Here is a 24,467-nt window from a genome sequence, read left to right on the forward strand (position 1 = left end):
AATTAATAACAAACGATAAATACAATATATACAGGGAGAAACTGTATATATAGCCCCTCCATGGCTGCAGTCAGCCTCCGGTGGCCATTTGAGAAACTGCACTATATTTCCTTTCTGACCTCTGACCTCTTTTTTCTTCCAGACTGCTCCCAGACTGAACTCCAGATGATGGCCAGTCTGCCCCACACACTCCTCCAGGACCTCTCCCACCCTCCAATCACACGACTGCAGACTCCACTCTGCCTTAGCCAATCAGACGCCAGCTGTCACTACAAGAGTGGCATGTGCTTCCAATTAAAGAAAAAAAAAAAAAAACGGACAAAAAAATGAAAAAATCCAGCAAAACTAATTGATATATTTATGTTTATATATAATATTTTTGGGAATAATACTGTTGCTGTTTAAATATTCTGATTTTATATATGAGGCCAAGGAATAACAAATATTTTGGTGCATTTTTCTGGCACCATGCGTGTTTATTGTGCTTTATCTGGGAACATGACCAAGCAAACAATAAGGGGGAAGAGAGGAAGTGGACTCTTTTTTCCTGTTTTTTTTTTCTTTTGTTTTTTAATTTTTTTGGTCTGCTTGACTCTTAGGCTTGACCGTCTGCCTCACACTGCTTGCTTTCTAACTGACGATTGTTTTCAAAGTGTCAAGATAAAGGTATGTAGGACAGCTGTTGAGTGTAAGGGATGAGGAAGAACAACTTTCCAACCATGCGGTGAAAGAGTGATGTCAGATATCTGAATAAATAGGATGTGCTACTGAAAATGTTTCAGAAATCTGTGCTCTGTAAAATGAACAAAGCATGTGAGAGCCGGCTGAGGTAAAGGCAAGAGACAGGTGAACAGAAAGACAGGAGAACGCAGCGCTTGTGCCTTCCCTCCTTGACTAATGACACTTAAAGCTAGAATCAGCTCTACATACAGCATAGATCCCTAGACTCTCTCTTCATAATCATCTACCACATCCCTTATCAGTAGCCTCTCTGTGTAGGACTGACCCGGCTACATCTGACTAGCCAAAAGCTAAATAAATATCTCCCACTTACATTAATGTTAGACTAAAAGTCACCATATTTGTTAAAGATTGAGTTCAATTTCTGGATTGAAGCTAGTGAAGCTACTCATTGCTTTTTTTTTTGCCAAGAATCAGATGAGAGGGTTGATATCGCTCATATATGAAGCTACAGCCCCGATGTGGCTAGCTTAGCTTTGTCCAAAGGTGTTTTAATGTTGATCGCTTACAGGCTTTTTGTAACATTCCAGCAGAGCCTGCTAGCTTTTTTTCTAGCTATTTCCCTTTATGCTAAGCTAAGCTAACTCTGTGCTGGCTATGACCTCATAAAAACATTCACAGATCTTCTTATTTAACTCAATAAGTGCTTGAGTAGGACGTTCAGGGTGGAAAACCCTGATCTGAGGCAGCATGTAAATCATTGTCAACACTAAAACTCTCTGTGTGTGTGTGTGTGTGTGTGTGTGTGTGGCCCTGGGTGACGACGCGGGTGCAATACGCCGAGGCCGGACCGTGCTGCTGATGCGCTGATTAGCCAAAGACCCTGTTGATTCCTAGTGATTCTGTGTGATTAATATGACATCATCATGTCTGAATGTTGTTTATGTTGTAGGAGGGAGATGTATATTTACAGTTTGTGTTATAAGTGAGAGATTCAAGCCAAGCGAGGTTTGATGGTGTGAAACATGTTTGGGGAGATGAAGCTTTTTGTGTGTAACACAGACTTGTTCATGTGCCTTTGATGGATAGCAGCACAGGCTGTGCTGCCTGATGTTTCCTAAGGTTTCCCCAGCCTCTGTGTATAAGCTTTGTTCAAACCAAGTTTGTGGATTTACATGCACTCCTGTCCTGACTTACCGTATGCACCAAACCAATGTATAATTATGCCAACACACTAAAAAAAATGAGATACTTATAATTTCAAAAAAAATAAATTTGGAAAGTAAGTAGAAAGTGACAAGAGGCTGCTACGCGTTTATTGATTTTCAGTGTCATTTATATTCTACAGACTTCATCTATTTGTGTCTTTCTGTCCACATGATGTCTACATTGCCTCTCTAATATTCAGGTCTGGACTCTTCCGGGGTCAGTCTCTTCTTCATCATCTTCACTACAATCTTCATGACCTTTTGCACATCTCAGCCTTTACACACTCTTCTACTGCTACTCTCTATACAAAAAAAGAAAAATATATGTTTTTGGCTGCCACACTATCACAAAGACCCTTCCTGATGAAGCTTTTTTTAGGACTGCAGAAGGGTCAACTTGACATCCTGATGAAGCTGCCAGATACTGAGCTGGTGTCTCAAAGAAGAAACTCTCATCGGTTTGTGAATGTTTTCTGGATTTCCTTGAAACAGCTTGAACGTCACATCATGAGAACCCAGCTGGTTTGATTTCCTAATGAGATGGAGCGATCAGGATTTTAAGGTCTATGCTGTTGTTTATAGGTAGGTTGGGGTCACTGAGTACTTGCCACTTTTGCCTGAAGGAGCAGTTTTTCAGTTTTTTTATACACATTTCCTTATTTAAAAAAACATACTGAGAATGAATTATTTGTGGTCACTGCAGCTTTGCTGAAACAACAGTCTACTGGGATGGTTTGTGAAATTTTAGGTCAACTGCAAGTTAGAAACCAGAGTTTGGAAGAAGTTTTGTCCATATAGTGCATCTTTCAGATATTGAAATTACTTCCTAGTCTTCTTTTAAACAAGCCGAAGAAAAGCAGAATGATCAGAGTGAAAGGCTGTGCTCTTGTTTTCCTTTAAAAAGCATGCTTCATGATCCTTACTTTGGACTGAGCCCACTGTGACTTTTGAAGTCTGGTCACTTCACACAGAGGCTCTGGCTTAGGGGGGTCCCTCTGTGGTAGGAATGCAATCAGCCTCACTTTGTAGTACAGCAGATTAACATCTTACACATAAATGCACAGAACACATAGAGACACAGGAGGACGTGCGCACTTTAAGTACAAGGTAACGACAGCTCACGGTGTGGTCGCCTCGAGACCCTTACACTAACAATTGTTTTTCAGACCCACAATACTAAAAATCACTTTACTGATAATTCATGTGTCTGACAGACAGGACATGCTGCAGCCACTAGGTGTCGCCCGTTCTGCGGACATGCTGACAGTGTTTGTTGTTTTGAGCTGGATTTTCCTCGGAACCATGTGAACCCTCCTCTCCTGTGTTTCGAAGAACTGCACCTTTGGCATGACGGTACACAGAGTGTCCCTCATACGCCGGATTATCAGTAATAATGCTATAGGCTGGATTAATGATTAATGATGAGATTAATGAGGCTAAATACAGGAAAAGCAGCAGCTTCTTTACAGCTCAGTCAGAACAAAGAGTTCACTAAAAGTTCACAGACACCTTTTGTCCTAAAGTTGTCCCAAAGCATCATGGGATGTTGCACCACAAACAGCCATCTGATATTGTGCATTCACAATTATTACACTGATCAATGTAGTAAACATCATAACTTCAAGTTTCCCTTTGCCCAAATGTAACTGCTTTTTAGAACATGCATATCTGGCTCCCAGATCATCAGCTGTTCGAGTCTGTGTCCAAACATATCTCACAAACTCTTTTCACCCCAACATTTATTTTGGTGTTAAGAAACAAAACACATGTAACCTCGCAGCTCTCTGATTGGCTGCGGCTGGTCTCTAGCTCACCCACGGTCCAATGGGGAGACGCCGTTGTTTGTGCAACGCCGCTGCGCTGCTATAAAGCGGCAGCGATGAAGAGATGAGGACAGTGATATAAAGCAAAGAAAAGAAGCACCCTGCGTGTGATCTCACACCGCTGCTGTGTGTCTTTGTCTCCGAGGGACACCTGGACCTGCAGACACTGAGCTGACTCGAGGACGGAGCTGCTCTGCTCCTCCTGCGGCTGATCGGCGCGCTCAGGTGAGTGTGTCCCGCGTCCAAAGGATGCTCCACAGACACGGCGGCGCTCCGAGGAGGAGAGCGGCTGACTCATAGTATTATTATTATATCACAGCCTCGTCACAGGAATCTGACAGTGACACTCTCAGAGGCGGCTGTGTCCTTCCTCACTTTGAGCCTCTTTGCTGTGTGTGTCTTTGTTTAATGGCTGCAGACAGGAAGCTGCAACAGCCTGTTATCAACTTCAGTGTGCGCCGCTGCGCCTTAATGAACACATGTGCTGTATTTGAACATATGACTGCAGGGATCGGGCCATTTTCACACAGCTTTCTTTCATTGTTATGATCGATCACTTCTTCTGCGCCTCTTTCATGAATGCAGTCGACTTTTTTTTTTTTTTAGATATATGAGAAAACCCGCGGAGCAGAGTAGGAGCAGACGTTCATGTCCCTGTGTGTTTGTGTGTTTGTGTGTCACCAGCTGGCTCCTAGTTAACTGTCTTTGTTATCTCTGCGTGGTGGCAGTTCTCCTGTATACTGTTGTTGACACTGAACAGCTGAGCGCTCCTTGCGTTAGATGTGCGTAAAGATGCGGAGCCGCACTGCGTACATATCCGGTAAAGTAACGCGTAGTCGACAAAATAAAATGCATCCAGAATATCATAAAATAATATCGTGTGTTCTTTCTAGATTTTTTGACACCGCTGTTTAATTTAAAGTTGAACTAATCATAGTCAGTGTTTGTTCAGTACCTGCATTACCACTATTGTTATCGTAGACAGCGAGGAAATTCTCTCGCCTTTTATTTTGAAACTACCAAACGGAAGCGGGATGCTTCCTCTCGGCTAACTTGACGAGGAGGGGGTGTTAGAGATGCAGATCAGGGAGGGGGGGGGGTGTTGTGCGGATGATTCCAGTCCAGTTCAGACCAGTTCCACGGCTGCTCCTCATCCACTGCTAGTTTGTCTTATTGTTCTCCGTGCGGAGCGCTGCTCACTTAAACATGCGTGTTTACTGTGTTACCATTAGCCTGTTAGCTGCTGGATTGTTGTTTGTTTGTTTCCTTTTAGGAATTCTTCAAAATGTGTGTTCCTATTTGACACTATTTGTATCTTATTTTGATATCGTTACACACACTTGGATTAAATATGATTAAATATAGGTTTTATGATTTGTATATGCCGCCTCAGCAGTCTTATTCCCTCCGTCGGTTTGAGCCAAGGTGCTCCTGAGCGATGCTCGCGCTCACAACAAAACGGGCATCTCGCGCCGTACTGGTTCGAACCGGCTCGCTGCCTTCACGTGCAGTAGGAATTTCTGAGAACAGGCGCTCTGCGAAATTGTCACGACCCACAAACACACTCTGACACAGTTACATGCTCATGTTCATGTTGTTAAAAAAGTCAGAGTAGAAAAGCGATTAGGTATTTGTTTTAAATATAATTTCAAGCTAAATTTAAGCTAACACTTGACCATTTCACGTCGACATTTGGAAAGCTGGAGTTAATTTGTTTGTGAACGGAACTACAAGTAATATTTTAAATGTAAAAGGTAGATAAAACAACACTGCCTGCCCTCAAAGATCCTGCTTTTTTATCTTCTCCCACTGGCAGGGAACGCAACACCAAACTCACGTGTAGCTCCTACCAGAGCTATATCACCAGCAGCCAATAAGAGGAGACCTGCTAAACCTTTAAGCCAATCAGATTTGTCAATGGGCGGGCTTGTTTAGTATTTATAGGAGGGGTTAGTGCCTCCAAGGTCTCAGCTGTTTTCTGTGTATTAGTCTTCCTCCAGGCCACCACCACCATCATCATCATCATTAGGTTAGAACAAAGAGATGCATAAAGAGCCAACACTTATAATAATTGTATTCATCATTATTGGAAGCTGCTGTCTCCATAAGCATACACATCTGGAATCATCCTCACTGAGGTCATTTCTCATCTGTCCTTTTTGTCTTCCAGGCTCCAGCAGCTTCCCTCAGATCCAGTCAGGTCAGCGCACGGCTACCTCTGACCCAGCCAAAATGGCTCCCACCCTGGCCACGGCCTTCTCCCGCCGCTGGTGGATGGCGGTGACGGCGGTCATCGAGAACCTGCTGTTTTCTGCAGTGCTACTTGGCTGGTCGTCCCTGCTCATCATGCTCAAGTCAGAAGGCTTCTACTCCTACCTGTGCAAAAGGCCAGGTGAGGCTACTTTCCATTACCCACAATGCAACAAGGCTGACATTCACATGTGTCATCTACTTTTCCCAGATGTTTCCTTTTGTAGTCTTCAGGCTAAGCTGCCTATAATTGAGATAAATGACACGTACTCTGCTTGATGACATTACAGACTAATTTCACCCTCAGTCAGCATTACTGCTGCTACCTTGAACACAGTTCTCATGTAAATGAGCCTCATACAGCTCATCCTAAGAGCTAAATTCCCCCTTTTTTTGCATCTGGTATCTTGCAAACAGCCTCGTTTTGGATTGAATGGGTGTTTGTATAGCATGTGGAGCCTTGCATGGCGACGCCCTGAGTGCTTCTGAACTGCTGAGAAACCAAACCCTTTCAACAGCCTGATTGCAACACTTATGGGCACCTTTATTTTGCGTGGGTGTGGTGGATTTATGTATATTTAGGGACAAACAAACATGTTTTCTGGTTTCACTTAAGTCTGTCACCTGAGTCTCAGCACAGTGCACACAGTGAGGACAACAACCTTTGAGAAAAGCTGCATATTGGCAAACACAGAGGGGTCTTATTGATCCGCCAGTTGGGATTTCCTAGTGGAAAAACAAGCCATTATACAGCAGCAGCAGCAGGCAGGAGGCCGACTCTGAACAAGCTTCAAAAGCAGTTCTGCAGTGCTCCTGCACTACAAAGCAACAGATGGGTCAGATTAGGTTATTGCATTATTGTTTTTATTCCGTCCTCAGCTCTCTATGATCAAAGGTGATGCAGAGAGCGGCTGCACTCAGCGGGGCATTAGGCATCTGGAAAATTGCTTTGGCTCGGAGTATGTAACATTATGAGGACTCTGGTTATTCCTGCAATAATCGGTGCAATGTAAGCTTGATAAAACATACTATCAAAGGCCAGCTCGTCTTTTACCGTCAGGAGCAGATCTATTCGTGAGACCATCCATCCTTTCATCCTCCACACAGGCTGGCTTTGATCCTCTGATTGTGTCTCCTTGTATTTCCCTCATTGTATCATACACAGGAGCAGTGATGAAAGCCTGCAGGGTTAAATTGTGCATATATAGTCTTTGAATTTAACTTACCTCTAGATAGTTGATAATTGATCATTCTACATTGACCTAAAATATTGGGGAAATGATTTGGTGGCGCTCAGTCTACACTCATGTCACATATCAATAAAAGGACAATCAGTGGCTGAGCTTGCCAGACTACAGTGCACATAGTAGCATCCTGTCCTGCTTTTGGCCAGAGGAAATATGTCACAGCTCAACAATGTGTTGAGAAATTGTACCGAGTGGTGTGCGTCTCCTTCAGCAGGCAAACCTCCTGTAGAAAAAAACACGGTTTGCTACCTTGCAGCCTTTTTGTGCAAACCCGCTGCTGTTCATCACCTTTCCCACACTTTGATTGTGGTTGTGTTGCTGATGTGTGTGCCACACTGCAGAGAGGAACACATTCTTTGGTCTAACTCACCACCTTCCTTTTTTTATCAGGCTGTTGGTCTCATCGTGGTTCTTTCTCGCTGTGTTTTTGCTCAGTTTGCTCAGTCACTAGAAAAACGTGTTTCTCTGAACATAAACGGTGAAGTGTTGGAATTCTTTAAGTAGCTTTTATTGTCCCTTATCCCCTCCAGTGTGTATCCACTTGTTTGTTTCTTGTTTGCCTCTTCTCCCGAGGCAAACATCATCGGGTCAAGTTAATGAGCACGTCTTTAAATAGGTTCGTCTTGTTCAACAAAGGATGTGACATCTCCTCTGTACACAGCAGGTGTGCAGCAAACTCAATGTGAGTGTTTCTGAAAATATAAAGTCAGCCTTTATTCTCTGAGTGTGTGAGTTTGAGTATCAGCACAAGGGCTCTTCCCTTATTGACTCAGGTTTGCTGCAGCCATGTGATTAGTCAGCAGTCCGAGCCGCTGGGGGACAGAGGTTGGTGCCTTCTGTTTGTAGTCTGACAGTCAGCACTTAATGCTCCAGCACGACCTCAGACAACAGGCTGAACTGGAAAGTATGTATACATCCATATAAGGATGCATTTAATATGACATAGTAGCTTCCTGGCTCCGCTTTAGTGTGGCAGAAATCAACATCACACACCCAGTTATAGCAGCAGAGGGACCGCAGCCTTTCAGCTGTGTTGTTTATTAGACTGAGCACAGACCGTAGGTGCTGTTGACAACTTGCCTCCAGGCCTGAGATGAAGAAAACACTCATGACTAAGTACTTTAAAGCTCCCACCTCCCTCCTCCACACATGAAGTATGTGACAACAGCTGAGTCTCTCTTTTTTTTTCCTTATGTTTTTGCCAGAAACAAGTCAAGGTGAAGAACGAGTTGTTTTCCTTCATCAGCTCTCCTCTTTGTCCTCCTATTCTAGTTTAACCAGAGGCGACAGTAAAAATAGACTCCACATGAACTCGGTGGACTCTGTTTACCAGTGATTCAGTAAGGACACAGGCAGAGAGTTCCCCTCCACCACGCGGGGGGTTCAGTTGTGACTATTTCTGGAGCCTGTTTACCCTGAATTGTGTTGTTTTCCCTCTGGATCGTTTACCTGACCTTAAAATGAGTCGCCTGGTGTTCCGATCAGCGGCTCAGTTCTCACAGAAGGAGGGGGGGGGGGGTGCAAAGAGTACTAGAAATGAGCTGTGCTGTAATACCAAGAAGATATTTTAGATCACACGGAAAACTGACAGAGAGACTGTCAACAGGACCCTTGGATAAGAGAATGATGATCTCACTGCAATATGTTTAAGTACAAAAACTTGTTTTCTTCCATGTAGACAACACTTCCAGCCTCAATGCGTCCACCTCTGAAACCGACGATGCAGCGGAAGAGTTCCTGATGATGAAAAACTGGCCCATCTGCAAGGACCAGGATGAAATGCTGAACCTGGCCTTCACCGTGGGCTCCTTCCTGCTGTCAGCCATAACTCTGCCCCTGGGCATCGTCATGGACAAATATGGGCCACGAAAGCTGCGTCTTCTGGGCAGGTGAGGCACAGATCAGTCACCGGACTCGTGTCAGACAGTTTTTTAATTTTAATTGTACTGCTCTTACTCATAACCATGGCTCTGTGTTCCCAGTGCCTGCTTTGCCTTCTCCTGCCTCCTCATGGCCTACGGTGCCAGTGATCCCAACAGTACGTATCCTCGCTCATGACATCTCACATACATCAGTTTAATGACACAGGGCTGTGCTGCCTCACACACACCATCCTCAATCATGCTGCTTTTGTAGGGGAACAATTACAGGCGGCACAGTGACCCACATCGACAGGGCTGTGACACTTAAGTCAATCAGATGTGATGTGCGGGAGTTATTTTGCTTCAGCAGTGTATGACTAATCTGTGCTTTCTCCTGCAGGTCTGTCCATCCTGATCTTCTTTGCATTGGCATTAAACGGATTTGGAGGCATGTGCATGACCTTCACCTCTCTGACGGTAAGAGAGCTGTACTAAAAAACCTGTTGTGCAATAGCAAGAGTTGTTTCGGTTGATTTTTTTTTCAACATGATGGAGATCTTTGAAGAGACACTATGGCTGTTTATGACAGCATGACAACATGGCTGGAAGATAGACTATAATAAATGAAAAGACTTACATACATAAACCAAAGTGTAACAGTAGCTTGGTTTGATTTGAGGAGAAGGTAAATGAGAACGATAGATGAAGAGATGAAAAGATTTCAAAGGAGGATTGTGGTGAGCAGGAAGATGAAGGAAGAGGCTGCACTGCACAGAGGATTACATGACAGCATCACAGGACGGTGGAGAGAAGGAGGGACAGATGAAAGAGAACGTGACGGGCAGAAAGACAGATGTATGAGACATTTGAAGAGATGGATGAAGAGGAAGACAAAGAGAGAGAGAGAGAGAGGGCTGAGCAGCTGACAAGAGGCTACGGGGAGGAAGTGTGTAGACGGCGAAGGATGGAGTCAGTGGTCAGGATGATCTCATCAGACAGAGAAAGTGCTGCATCACAGGAGAGAACATGTGAGCGAGACACACAGAGGGGAAGCCAGTGTGCATCAGAGATCTATTATTCACTCCTATGCTGCTTTGGCTGGGAGCCGAAAAAAGACCTCTCCTCATTACTATTCCATCCACACCAGGACACATGGCCGGCCCGCCACTGTGTGTGTGTGCGTTGTTGACATTACAAATCTGCAGATGAGTGATTGTTGCAGCAGAATACAAGCAAAATACAGTAGGTTAAAGGCAAATGGAGATGAAGCATGGGGACTCTCAGCACACAGGACGTGTTACTTTGTTGCTGCGCGTCAGCTTTTTTTGTTCCACTTGCAGCCTGAACACTCTCACTGTGTCATCTAAGATGCACAGAGGCATGTCACAAACAGGAAACAGCGACAGGAGAACAGAATGTGTGTGTGTGTGTGTGTCCACCCATGCTTTGCTGTTTCCTATTCTGCCTACTGGGACCCTGACTGACTGACACACTCCTCCCTCTAGCCTCCCGGTCTTTAGTGTAGTTGTTTTCTTCTTCTCCAGTTTCAGCTGCTCTCTCCCGTTCTCTTGCAAGGCCAGCCTGCACACACCGTTCCTGTATATGTTGCTGCATGTCAGCAGTGTGTGTGTGTCTGTGTGAGTTATTTTAGCTGTGGAGGGCCTCTAACCTGCAGTAAGTGGAGTCACAGCTCCCTGCAGATATTTCACTTCTAATGCTCTCGTGTTTCCTCAAAAGAAATCCTTCGAAAGTCTAAATATATTTCCAATATATATATATATATAAACAGGAAGACACTGTGTATGAGAGATAAGTGCTGTTGCCTGGATGTGTTGCTCTTCCTGAATCTCTGGGTCAGAGGTTGTTACGGAGGAAAACAACTATTTTAAGAAGCCACTATTAGTTATTCTTCAGGAGGGGAAACAGCTCTGAGGCTGCATTTGATTGAATCTCCTCAGGTCAGACTGACCCGTCCTGCTCTCCAAGTGCAGTGGGGATGTGATAATTAGTTTGGTTCTAGAAGCAGATATGTCATTCATCTCTTCCCCCCACCTCCACCAAGCTGTTATTCTTTTGTCTCTGCTCCTTTATCTTTACTTCCTGATTCTCTCCTGTGGATGCACACTCAGCACTCAGTGTCCCGGTCCCGTCATGGAAAACAGGGTGTGAGTCTGAGGAGGGATGGTGTTTTCTTTACACTTCATTCTCTCTTCTTTCAGTACTTACAAATAGCTTAGTGTGACAGAGAAACCTCTCCTCTTCTTTAAACATAAACATACAATGTATACATGGTCTGACATGTCCACACCCACAGGCTGATGTGAAGCTCCTCCTCTTGTTCTCTGCCTCTTTGGAGGCACGTGTAGGTAGGACTCATGAAATGTCCTTAAGGTTGCCAGATCTGCATCGTATGTGATCATCTGCTCTCTGATGTGGCTTTTAGTTGAGCAGTCTGACTGTTTTCTCCTTAATGAACTCTGGGGCTGACGGAGAAACACAGAGCAACCACTGGAAAATGTTTAACTTGCACACATAGCACTTCTTTCCACCAGGTGTAGGGCTGAGAAATAAAAACAAAACTGGTGAGATCAGGCTATTTGTGCCATGATGGAGATGGCAGGGAGGGATGGGGGGCGGGGGGTACAGTAAATGCTCTGTTTATTGCATGTGACCACATGAAGACTTGGGGGGCGGTGGGGCGATGAATGAATGCCAAAGGTCAAGACAGTAATTTGAGACGGGAGCTGCCGAGGCGGGACGACAGCCGCTGACGATGTGCTTGTGTGGTTGTGCCTTTTGTGTAGCTGTGTGGAACTGGCTGTAGTCCGATCCAGGTGGTGGCCGGATCTAGTTTTTAAGGTTTTCTGCAGAGCCGGTATGACTGTAAATTCCTTCCAGACCCATCTCCGCCCTGCAAACACACTTATTTCCATCAAACGTGAAGCCTACATGAAGCTGAAAACAAGGATTAGAGTTGTGCATGAGATGACGTCAGGTCAATAGAGGAATGCTGTCTGCTGTTCGTCAGCTGGTGTTTGCTAATCTTACAGCCCACTTGGCTGCTCTTTATGATGGATGGAGTCCTATCCTGTGCGTCAGGACAGGACCGGTCAGAGCTGGTTCTCAGCCATCCAGCAGCAGGCAGCTGAAGTTTCCACTTGCTGCATCAAAACCCTCTTCCTCCTTTCGTTTCTCTGTTCTTTCCTCTCGGACGGTAGAGTCCAGCTTCCTCTTTTTTTTTTTTTTTTTTGCCTCCACCCAGCTTGAAGGACTCAGCGTGTTTTCTCACACCCCAGGTCTCTTTTGTCACCTCTTGGTCTGCCTTTTCCTTTTCCATTCTCAGCACTCAGCAGACGTGCTGTCATCCAGAGCGACTGACAAAATGAGTGCAGGATGGCTAAAAAAAAGTTGCAGTCACAGGGGAAACTTTTGTCCATGTGATTGTAGATTTATCTGACACCGTGTTGGATGGATTTACATGCAGTCATTCTGAACACAGCGCAGAGATAAAAAGCCAGTCCTGCCACATTACCAACAAACAAATGTGGTCCTTATATTAAAGTGGGTCACGTGGTTTTACAGTTTACTCTGCTTGTTCTTCTCCTCTACCATCACTGATAACATTCAGCACTCTTACTCAAGTAAGACTGAATCACAGGTTTCCACAGAATCACGAGATAATGGAAGTAAACAGCCGTGCTAGCAGGTCTGGCTGTGGCTCTAACCGTAAGGTCGGTGGTTTGATCCCCCGCCCGTGCTGCAGGCCAGGGCCTTGAACAAATACAAACCCTACACACACACACGTGCTTGTGTGTGGGTGTGAAAAATGTAAAATAAAAGTGAAGTAGTGTAAAGTGCTTTGAGTACCTTAGAACGTAGAAAAGGTAAAAAAAAAAAAAGACCGTTTATCTGTGATTGGTTGTACACAGCTAAATGCTAAGTTCAGCATTAAACATGTCATGTCAGTTATTGTTGGTATAGTATAGTTAACGTGAGTTGAAGTTGATTTACCCTCCTACACTCCATTTAGGGTCTCTGTACCAAAAGATGGCCTCTTAGTGTCAAATCCAGTGACCTTTTAAAAACACATCATTGCTGGAGCAGAGTTTGGGCGTGGGCCCCGAGCTGTTGGGCTGTTTTTAAAGGTCAGGGGATTTAGACTTTCACTCATAACAGATCCAAATCCTTAAGATGTTTTAGTGCAATTACTGCTGCCTGTTAAATACAGTCACCCACATACTCTACGAACAGAACGTACAGTCACGTGTCTTCGTGTTTCAGGTTTTTCTAGACACAAACACCTGCATTTAGTAAAAGCTTCTGCTCCCTGCACCTGCTACTAACCGAGCGCCGCCACCGCTCCCTGATGTCTTATCTCCAGGTGACTGCTCCGAAGCAGAAAACAGACCTGTGACCACAGAGCTAACAAAAGACCTTCATTATTTTAAAGACGCATCTAACGGTTCTGCTGCTCTCAGTCTGTTCCTTCACCATTCCCCGTGCAGCAGACTGATGCAGTGGAGGTTTGGCGGAAATAGAAAAGCACTTATAAGCTTTTAAGAACAAACACAGGGGACACTGAGTCATCAAGAAGTACTCAAATTATCTTGAAGGCCGAGAAACATTCATTTGATGATTATAAAATCACCAAAACAAGCACATGTTTGGCTACATTGCCATGTTAGATACATGTAATAGATGGCTATGAGACGTGGATCATTAATCATCTGTCTGTGTACAGTTCCCGTGTCCACAGCTGATTCTTTGTTCTTGTGTTGTGTTAAACAGTCACAGACTCACCTCTCTGCCTGACTGATGTTTATTGACTCTATAGACACAAAAACACTGTTATCTCCTCCTTGTCAAGCCTGACAGCTGCCCCTCCCATCCTCACACTCTCTCCTGCTTCATCCTCACACCGCTGAACCCATTGATCCCGGTTTCTTCTTTCATGATTAGCTGGCCAAACCGGTTTGTGACAGTTTGTTTAGGAGAACGGTCTTATCAGCAGCTGGCACTGGCTCAGAGAAGCGGTAGTCTGGTCAGGACATGTTCCTCACATACATGTGGTTCGAGGTTTCCGCTCACGTGATGAGGGTTTTTTTTTTTCACCACTCACTCATGTGCTCGCACAAACATATAGCCAGTTAGGCAACATTGCTGCTGTTCACACTGCTGTAGCCTCTGTCTGCACAGACTAGAAGAAATAGTTTAGAGAAAAATAGTGGAGATAAAAAAGACACATTGTCACAGGTCAGGGGATGAGGCGGGACGGAGCATCGCTGGGGAAGACTCTCACATAGAGTTGGCCTTCATTTGTCATCTCACAGCAAATCTGCTGAGGTGGTGATTTACGTCTCCTTTCTCCTCATCTCCACCAACTGGGCCGAAGGTCAGCCACCAACCACCCCTCTCTCCCTCCCTCCCTGACTTTGCCTCGTCAGTAACACAGTCGCCTCGAGTAATGTGTCAAAGCTGGATTCTTGTGGTTTGATGGTCAGCTGTGGTGAAGTTTTGGGGGTCTTGTTATTTTGGATGTCATAGCACAAGTTTAGCAATGGTTTTTTTTTTAGCTCACCTCTGCTCCAATTAGTGTGGGTAGTAACGTCAGAGTGGGGTAAGGAGGTTCAAGCAGCTGGTTAACAAGCTTCACCCCTGTGGTGAGCACAGCGTCTGGATGGATGGCTGGATGGGCAGAGAGGGAATTCTCAGAGCACTTTTTTTTTTGCTATTTAAGACCCCATAATAATACTTTCAGTGAGAAGTTCCTGTTGAGTTTTCAACTCCCTGCCCCCACTTTAAATCACATTCATTTGTTCCATATGGCACAAATCATGCTAACATACATCACAGAGACGTTACAGCCTCCTCTTGCTCTTCGCTCTTGTTTCTTGCTCTGTTGTTGACTTCCTGTTTTTGGTTTGAAGTTGCATACTTAAGAACAGCGTGTGCCCTTTTTCTTGAGGGTTGAGCATCATTATGCAAGACAGTTTTTTTTTCTCTCCCTCTGCTTTGAATGCTGGAACAAAGATAGCACCAGAAACACCAAAAGCAAGCAGCAGAGAGTGTACCGTACTCAGTGGTGACAAGCTCATCTGTGGTCAGTAATGCAGGGTGAATTACCTCCCTGTGCGTGTGCTGTTTGCTGCATTATTTCACAGTGGGTGGCTTTTTATAGGTTTCAGTGGATTGTATTAAAAATGAAATATGACAAGAGAGATTAATATGCAACCTGACATGCCGCTCACAGGACAGAACTGAAGTAATTCATCTTCTGTGGTCTGATTATAGATATGGCTTTGGTTAACAGGCGCTCACCTGCAGAGTAAGGTTGTCAGCATGCGACAGTGGGCTTTTGTGAAAGATGTGTGTTTCCCCTGGTGGCATAAAGAATACTGTAAACAAAAAACAACAGCAGCAGCATAAATATAGAAGTTACACAGTCCCAAAAACAGAACTGAAGAACTGAAGTGAGAGCCACAGTGAAATTCCAGTAGAGCAAGTCTAAGTGTGTGGATAATGTCATTTTTCTTTCTTTAAGCCTCGTGCTAATAGTGTTTCACAGGACTGTAACGTCCCTTTCAGATGTTATACAGGGGTCTTTCTTTCTAAATCTGTGGACATGAAATTCATTTGTTGTGATCTCTGTTTAAGTGAATCTTTTGTGTCTGTCCACAGCTTCCCAGCATGTTCGGAGACCTGAGGTCGACCTTCATTGCCCTGATGATTGGGTCCTATGCCTCCTCTGCTGTCACTTTCCCCGGCATCAAGGTAACATCTGATCCTTATTCACCCCCAAAATGCGTCCTGATCTGTCACAAGGCAACATTAGCTCTACAGCCAGAGAAGGTGTTATTGATTCTCCATTATGATTTTTTCTGTCTGTCTGTGTCTAGGTGATCTACGATCTGGGTGCCACCTTCATCTCCATCCTGCTCGTTTGGGCTGGCTGTGCTCTCCTTGTCTTCCTCAACTGCTTCATAAACTGGCCCCTGGAGCCCTTCCCCGGCCCAGAAGACATGGACTTCACGTAAGACACACACACATAGGCATATAAAGATATGTGTAGCTCCCAGCTATAAATCTTCCGCATGTAATTATCTAACATTAGGTTATATGTGCTGAGTAATTCTCCACAGAGATCACCGCATTACTAAAAGCACGCTCACACACACTCATGCACAGAAATCCTATTGTAATACAGCAGAGACCAAGTGATCCCGAAAGAGGAAAGACCCTAAAGCCAGATGATTGTCCGGCTTTGCTCTCATTCACCTGGACCTTTTGTGTTTTCTTTTAGGCTTCTCCTTCTTCCTGTCGGTCAGGCAGGTTTTCGGTTTGCTCCGTATAAAGTGCGTTCTCTCTCTTCCATTTTCTCCAGGGTGAAGATCAAGTTCAGCTGGCTGGGCTTTGACCACAAGATCACTGGGAAGCAATTTTACCGACAGGTGACCACCGTGGGGCGCCGTCTCAGCGTAGGCAACTCAATGAAACAGCAGCAGCTGCCCAAAGACCTGGCCACACAGGAGGCCAACAAGCTGTGCTTGTCCACCGTCGACCTGGAAGTGAAGTGCAAGGCCCAGGAGGAAAGTAAGTGTGGAGCAGAAGGTCTGACTCAGACACTTTGCAATGTTAGGACTCTGTAGTAAGGCGGAATCACAGCTGAAAAACTGTGAGTGCACACGGCCATTCACAGTTTAAGTGGCTTTTTTTTTAACCATCTGATCTGGGATCCCCAACATGTGGCTCTGCTGTCTGTGATAGAGACAAAATCCAAAAACATCAACATGACTGCTCCTTCCGATGATTCAGTCTGTTGGCAGTCCCACTATCTGTCGTGTCCTTTCTGCCAACTTATGCATATTCATTGGCATGTCTCAAAAGCCAGTGTGTGTGTGAATGGAGAGGTTGTCTGTGAGCGGGGTTTGTTAGAGAGCTCTGAGCAGTCTGTGTTAAATGCATTTCTTGTGTCTTAGTTGCATATTTATATAACTTACTCAAAGCTGCTCCAAGCGCTTGTGAGCATCTTAGGGTTAAGTGTCTTGCCCAGGGACACATCGGCAGTCAGCCCGGGTGGGGGATCAAATATACTGTATGGCCTGACCTACATCTGTACAGAACAATTAGCCAGTCACCCCTTACATCTCAATGGTAGCCCTAATTGCCCCAGAACCTCTGCCCTACATCCACGCTGAGCTACCCTCTTGTTACCCCTACACCTTGAGGCCTCCTCAAGAACCTTCTGGCTTTTGTACAAGGGTCAGGGACTCCCAGCAGGCGGGTCTGGTTGCTCCCCTCTCGGCCTCTTTGGTACCAAACGGACCGTGGAATCGGTTCGGACCCCGTTCTTAGAAAAGCCGCTCAGCAGGTGTGTGGCACGCTGGCAGGGTGCTTCTAGTGAAGCAGTGTAGTGCATTGAAGTGTTGGCCAGTTTGTGTGTGTGTGTCTTTCTGTGTGTGCTCTGAGTGCATTCAGAATGACTGATGTTGGTTTTATAAAAGCTGGTTATGTTCTGTTTGTCTGGCTTTGTTGTTAGTAACACACATAAATGATGTGGCTGTGCTGGCACACTCGACATGATCACAGTGTACTCGTTCAGTATGTAACCCACACCAGCAGTGGAATGAGATAGAGACGTTATCTTTCTTCACATTTCTACTTTGATTTCGAAAATAATGATTTTTAGCTTTTTCAGCAAAAAGCATGAGTTCTAATAAAACATTACCTCGCCTTATGAGCATGACCAAACAGTATCCTGTAATCAAGCCTGCAGTGGATACCTGTTGTTCAGGGCAATAAAGCCCATCGCTTCCATCTGTGCAACCACCCATTAATTGGTCTGTCCGGTGCTCCACCATATGGACAGTTTCCATTTATATTCACAACTTCGATTAATGATCAACTTTTCCCAGAACCCCCTCCTCTGTCAGTCCTCGGGCCTCTGCGCTTCTCGTTGTGGTTGAGGAGTGTTACCGTGGCAGCCAGGGGACAGTGGGAATATTTAGATGACAATCTTTCCCCTCCACCGTAGAGAGATGGGGAAGGCATGCAGGGGTGGATATCCAACATATGAAAAGAGCTTCGAAAGTGAAAAGAGACCTGTAGGTGCAGAGACATGTTCGGACTTGTGTGGCCTTTTGTACTGTACACGAAGTTTTGCTGCTGAGGGTTCAGGGAGATCAACATGTAGGGAGTGTGTTGATAGAGAATAACAGAAAAGATATGTTGGTTCTTTGGTTCAAATAAACTATACAGTTCTGTTCAATTCTGACATTTCTCCAAACCCAGACAAAGTAATGACTCCCATATATTTTGCATAACCTGCTTACAACAGACAATCCAAAGTTTGAGTGATTTTAGCTGTTAGCTCATTGCACTGCAATGTTCAAAGCAAGGTCCTTGGCTCAAAACATGTTGTCTTGTTACACATTAAGGGATCAGATCTGTTTGAAATGAGCTGCCGAACAACATACTGAAACTGATTAGGGAAGATAACACTAGCCTTGGTCCTCATAAATAGCCACTATTGTTACACAGTGTTCCTAATTTCTGAACAGTCCATGGTTGATTTATCTTTTGAGGCAGACAGCAGCTATCTGTATGCCCGATCATGGGACTAGATACCACAAAAATAGCATTTGGATCTTCCCTCTAAGGTCTGCGCTGTAACTTAATCACTGAATAATGTATTGAGTGCTGAAGTTACATAATGGGTGAGGTATCCCCTTGATTTTTCTTTAATATTGCTGTGTGCAGGAAAAATCTCCCTTTCCAATATGTCTGATATTTGATATCTCTCTGATACATATAAGAGACGCTGATTTCATCTGTAAACAAGCCCTCTCTTCATTTCCTCTGCAGCCCCGTCTTTCATGAAGAGTGTCTTCAGTCCCATCTTCATGTTGAGCCTCATCACCATGTGTGTGACTCAGCTGCGCCTCATCTTCTACATGGGAGCCATGAACAGCATCCTCGAGCCCCTGACAGAAGGAGACCTGAGCACAGGTGTGTATGTTGTTGCTGGGAGGTGGACGTTCATACACAGATTCTGTGAATGGTTGCTTTTTTTTCCTATCTTTAATACCTCTTTATAACATCCCTGTCATGCTGGCTCTTGCAGTGGAGAGGATGGAAGTGGGTAAGAGACCAAAGGCCAGATTAATAAATCCACTTACACTCTTCACCCCTCCACTTTTTCCAGTCTGTCCATTTTAGCTGTGTTGTGAGAGCATGAGAGTCAAATATATTCAGCCACAACCCTCACCTACAACATCAACTTGTCCATTTTATTGTCAAAATGGAGCATAAAGACATGACAATAACTGTGATCTCTCTTCGGTCCTGTAGTGGGCGTGTACAGCTCCATCTTTGGCGTGCTTCAGCTTCTGTGTCTGGTCACCTCACCTGTGATCGGCTACGTCATGGACTGGAAGCTCAAAGACTGTGAGGATGAGAATGACAAGGCCGCCAAGAGGTGAGGCTTTTATACGCATCACAGGAAGAGGAAGAGAAGAACAAAAACAGCTAAAGGCGCTGATTTTAATTTACCTGGTGTTGTCCTAACAGAGAGCCGGGTCAGCCACGTCGCCCTGATAAACAGATCCAGAAGATCGTCAACGCCACCAGAGCCTTCATCTTCACCAACCTACTCCTGGTTGGCTTTGGTCTTACCTGCATCATCCGCAACCTGCCACTTCAGGTACAAAACAACATCTTGGTTGAGAGAATTGTGTTTGTGTTTTTTCCCCACTAATATAAAATCACTGGAGGTTTATTTTTGTGGGGGGGAATCACATTCCCCAGCATGTGCTGAGTCTCTTTCTTGATGGGGGTTAACACTGCAGAGAGACTGAGGTGTACATGATGTACAAACACATTCACATGGCAATGCAGCTCCTGATTTGTCTCAGTGCTTTACTGCCACCTACTGGGCAGAAGTATCGTTGCATGTTATTTTCACTCTTTTCATGCCATTAATCAAAGATAAGAGTCATTTTTCAGTGAAGACAGGCCTGCTGTGACCTGACCTGATGCCTAATGGAACATCTTTTTTTGTCTTTTCTGCTCCTCTTCAGATTCTGTCCTTCATCCTGCACACCATTGTCAGAGGCTTCATCCACTCGGCAGTCGGAGGCCTGTATGCTGCTGTGTAAGTGTGCTCAAAAGACGACAATACAACGTATAACCAAGCAAATGATACAATGTAAAACCACAGATGCACCTAAAGTATATGAATACTCAAAACTAGGCAGTAAAATGCACTTTCACTGACTTTCCACAAGACTCTGCTCCCACTCAGGCATAAGATTAATGAGGTCTAGGTACTGGATGATAAAGTCTGGCTTACAGTCCACAGTCCAGCTCATCACACAGGTGCTGGATGGGACTGAGGTCCGGGTTATTCAAGTTATTTCACATCAATCTGGAAAAGCAGTTACTTCTGTAATGATATTATATAATAAAGTTAAATTATAGAAGAAACTCCATACGGTTCAACTCTGTGGCTTCTTTATTGCCAGAGGTTTTATGATTTAAATAGCCTCTGTTAAACACCAACCACATGTTCAAAGCAATCACAGAATCTGAGCTGAAGTGAAAGGGAACTACCTGACGCCCTCAGGCTGTCTGCAAGCTAATAACAGTACAGTAATAAATGATCAGCCAAATCTGCTGAAAATTAGTTTAATTTAAAGAAATCTTTTCCTTGGAGTCATTGATATGTTGCTAGATTGTTGTGTAAGCATGCAAAAAAAACAATGTTATATAACAGTACTTTGGGATCGCATGTGTGCTTACGACTGAATTCTTATTGGATCCATCTTGAACTGAACTGTCTCATCAAAACTGATCTTCAGAACTTAAGCACAGCCTCGGGTTAACACTGTCACTTGTTTAAATTCCTCATGCTGTTTGTCCCCTGCAGGTACCCGTCCTCCCAGTTTGGCAGCCTGACAGGCATGCAGTCCCTGATTAGCGCTCTGTTCGCCCTGCTGCAGCAGCCTCTCTTCATGGCCATGGTGGGACCCCTGGAGGGAGACCCTTTCTGGGTAAGATGGCACAATGAGTGCAGTTAAAAAGTATCAACATCACTGCGTGCCACTACGTTTGCCTGACGCTCATACCGTCCTCAGGTGAACGTGGGTCTGTTGGTGCTGAGCATGCTGGGATTCTGCTTGCCCCTCTACCTGCTGTGCCACAGCCGTCACCTCCAGCGCCTGAGAGACGAACGCGACGAGGATCCCAAGATCTACGTTAAGATGAACAATGGCAGCACACCCGAGGCCTGCGTCTAAAGAAGAGTCTTCAGAGATGGGAGAAAGGCGGAGGAGGAGGAGGTCACTTGCCTGTGTGACGTGTGATGAATCCATTCACTGTGAGGCTGCAGCGTCTCACAAATTCCTTACAACCCCTCCCCCAGACACACATACACACTACTATACTGACTGAACACCACTGTGACACACGGTTTCTCCCTCAAAGACACTATACGCTGTGAAAACACATACACTTACACCACGCTGACAGCTCAAAGTCCCTTGACTGCACCTCTGAAGAGAAAACTGACTCAAGGGAGAGAAAAAAATTTACGTGTTTACATCTCCCCTCCTTCTCTTCACTCTTGCCATTTTCATTTCATCTACCGCTGACAGATGTCACTTCAGCATCTGCCGGTCCTACTTTACAACCACAACAAGATGCCAGCCAATGGAAAAGCAACAGCGAGGACAAAAGTGTGTAACACCAGTTACCATGGTGACCGTTGCTTTCCTGATTACATACACATAACTAGTATCCTCAGTTACTTCCTCTTATGCTTGAGGAAATCCACAGACAGCAGTATTGGTAGCAGATTGAAACACACACAAAGAAAACACTGCAGTGTATCTATGTGTGTGTAATGCAGAGTGTTGGTAGAGCAGGAAGGCACGCTCGTGTCCATTATTTGGAACGTGTATCCGTTGTTTTTTGTTTTGTATTAACCTGCAATATGATCTCAGATGTTTAGCCTGTGTTGCATGATCTGACGATGTGAAGGTGAAAGTGTGTGCAGAGCAGGTAGACGGGACAGAGACTTTAGATAGAGTGTGTATTGTAATGGCGTTTGAAATGGCGTTATTCCACACACATGGATTTAATTCGCTGTAGCAATAAGTGCTGGGCAACATGCTGACACACAATCGCACACAGACAGACCGACGTGTACATTTTATGAACCGTATTTTATAAATTGCTAAAGGTGCTAATGTTGTCGATTCACAGAAAAAGTGCGTCTCGCTTTTTAGACATAGTTGAGGTCACCGGTGAACTCCAAAGAATCAATCGTTACCATTTCAGATTACCGTTTCTCTGCACTGCTACACACAGTGCGAGCACAGCCGCAGCTTCTGGGAAACTTGAATTCACCTCTTACAGACATAAAGGGAGACTTGTTTGAAGGTTGCAGGCTGATAAAGACTTCCAGCTTCTGAGCGTGATGAGACGCAAGAGTCTTTGAACAGAAGCTCCAAGTGTGTAGATGCATGTTGCAGGGAGATAATAATTCAGTCTGCTGTGTTCACACACCAAACAGTCCTTCAGTTTGTTTTTCATCCTGCCTAGCAGTAACTGACAGAGGCACCCCCAAAGACAGCCATGACCCCCTCAGAGTGCCTCTCTGCATGATGGGAGGAGTGGATTCAGGCAGGATGCAGGGCACCCACTCCCCCCCCTCCCCCTCCATCTAACCATCCCTCCATCGCAATCATCCTGCCACAAAACATGACTTGAAATGTTAACTGTGACAGAGCTGAGAGACAAGCCATCACATGCTCCCAGAGAAAGACATAAGAGAGAAATGAATGGCACATGACGCACTTTAGACCTCTTTAAATGGACCTTAGTCATGTATATCTCAGCAGCCTGCCCTGTTTTACACACAGGGTGCACGGCTGCTTCCTGGTGGTGCATGATGCAGAGAATGTAGCTTTGGATGTAGACTTGGAATTCAGAACACGGGAACAGGAAGATGCAGTTATTTTTTATATTTAGGAAAAAACTATTGCTTCATATGTTTGTATATATATATATATATATATATATATATATATATATATATATATATATATATATATATATATGTCGCCTTATGTGCACGGACAGTGGGGCTTGTCTCTCAGTTCAGGAACCGTCATACAACATACCAATGCGTTTATCAAAACGATTATATGGAGTACAGTTGGTGCCAAAATGTGTGCTGCTGCATACAGTTGAAAAAAAAAGTACATTTGTAAAGAAATATTTGTGCATTTCTATGCATAGCAGATAAATGTTGCACATGTGGTGAAGAGGACAGAAACATATGCAAAAGAAAGCACCTTGTTTGCTGAAAGTGCCACTTTCTGGTCATATATATATTAAAGGTTAGCATCCAAAAAACAAACATATGATGTAAAATTTAGATTTGTTTGCTGTGCACAAATCTTAACTTACAAATGTACGTTTTTTTTTGTGTGTTTTGGTAACGAAATTAGCGAAAGGCGCTAATTGTCCTTCAATACAGTGTAGCTACTAGTTTGTCCAGATCAGACGTAACAGGCAGGTACAGAGCTGTGAATGTCAGGTGAAGATGGACATGGATCATTTTGGCCATTAACCTGTCCTGAGCTCAGCCTGAGCAGCATCCTGAGGAGGTTTTATTTACAGGCCGTCGCTCTTGGATTGCTGTTGCATCATGTGATTATTAAGCTGGTCTGAATGATGAGTTCATTCTCTCAAAATGGGAAACCAATCAGCGCTTTCCATCACTGCCGTACCTTACATGACTCACCCTTGTCCTTGATGCCATCACCTCCCTAGCCAAACCGTCTTGTTTGTCTACTGATGATGAATTCCCAGGATCAGTGTTCATTTGTGGGAGTTTTTATGGCTATGTGAGATGATAACAAATGAGGAAGAAGCTGAAACATCCTCTTCTTTCCATTTCCTGATATTTAGATTATTTTTTTTTTACCATGTGCCAGTTTAGTTCGGTTGTCTCTTATTAAGCTTTTTTTCCATACATGTTTTTGAAAAGTGTATTTCCACTGTATTATGTTGTATATTTTCTTTTGTCTTGTACCACAGTATAGCCATTGTCTCAAGACGTGCTGTTTCAACTGAAAAAAAGAAAAAAAAATAGGAGCAAAATAAACATGATGATTTGTACAAATGTGTCTTTTTTATTTTTATTTAAAGACAGAACAGATGACTGGGAGCTTGTCGAGGAGGGACAATACTTTTTCAAAGTAGTAAGGGTCAGGCTCTTACAGATAACACTGATACTGCTTGAGTAAAATAGAAAAGATGGTTTTACTTTACATAGACCTGCTGAGCAGAGGCCAATATACAGTTTCCTTAGAGAAGAACTGGGTTGTCTCT

The 24,467-nt window shown here is 44.4% G+C and overlaps 2 protein-coding genes across 5 annotated transcripts in view; both read left to right on the top strand.

Annotated features, from left to right (window-relative positions):
• LOC114444352 (unconventional myosin-Ic-like) overlaps positions 1 to 1,978 on the top strand; it is a 45,003-nt gene extending 43,025 nt beyond the window's left edge. For 2 of the 3 annotated variants that reach the window (XM_028418824.1, XM_028418825.1), the window contains one exon: positions 143 to 1,978. In XM_028418824.1, coding sequence (XP_028274625.1) covers positions 143 to 169 — 27 coding nt within the window. In that variant the 3' untranslated portion in view covers positions 170 to 1,978. The remainder of the gene's footprint in view (positions 1 to 142) is intronic. The other variant, XM_028418826.1, reaches the window with a different exon arrangement.
• Positions 1,979 to 3,771: 1,793 nt separating this feature from the next.
• On the top strand, positions 3,772 to 23,398 carry LOC114445540 (large neutral amino acids transporter small subunit 4-like). Of its 2 annotated transcripts, none has more exons than XM_028420654.1 (14): positions 3,772 to 3,937; positions 5,883 to 6,104; positions 8,888 to 9,098; positions 9,192 to 9,247; positions 9,472 to 9,548; positions 15,750 to 15,842; positions 15,968 to 16,101; positions 16,453 to 16,661; positions 18,933 to 19,076; positions 19,419 to 19,545; positions 19,638 to 19,770; positions 20,147 to 20,220; positions 20,995 to 21,118; positions 21,203 to 23,398. In XM_028420654.1, exons 2-14 carry the CDS (start codon positions 5,945 to 5,947, stop codon positions 21,362 to 21,364), a joined length of 1,704 nt encoding a protein of 567 aa, XP_028276455.1. In that variant the 5' UTR covers positions 3,772 to 3,937; positions 5,883 to 5,944; the 3' UTR covers positions 21,365 to 23,398. The 2 variants fall into 2 exon arrangements, with proteins under 2 accessions (XP_028276455.1, XP_028276456.1); XM_028420655.1 differs by lacking the exon at positions 3,772 to 3,937 and adding an exon at positions 5,621 to 5,741.
• The last annotated feature ends 1,069 nt before the right edge of the window (positions 23,399 to 24,467 follow it).

Source organism: Parambassis ranga, chromosome 13 (assembly GCF_900634625.1).
Source record: "Parambassis ranga chromosome 13, fParRan2.1, whole genome shotgun sequence".
Classification (NCBI taxonomy): domain Eukaryota; kingdom Metazoa; phylum Chordata; class Actinopteri; family Ambassidae; genus Parambassis; species Parambassis ranga.

What these genes read in the sequence shown, in the direction of transcription:
- LOC114445540 (XM_028420654.1), top strand. Translation starts at nt 5,945, where the DNA reads ATGGCTCCCACCCTGGCCACGGCCTTCTCCCGCCGCTGGTGGATGGCG. An exon ending in TCACTTTCCCCGGCATCAAG is followed by an intron (nt 15,843 to 15,967) that starts GTAACATCTGAT and finishes GTCTGTGTCTAG; the next exon opens with GTGATCTACGATCTGGGTGC. An exon ending in CCAGAAGACATGGACTTCAC is followed by an intron (nt 16,102 to 16,452) that starts GTAAGACACACA and finishes CATTTTCTCCAG; the next exon opens with GGTGAAGATCAAGTTCAGCT.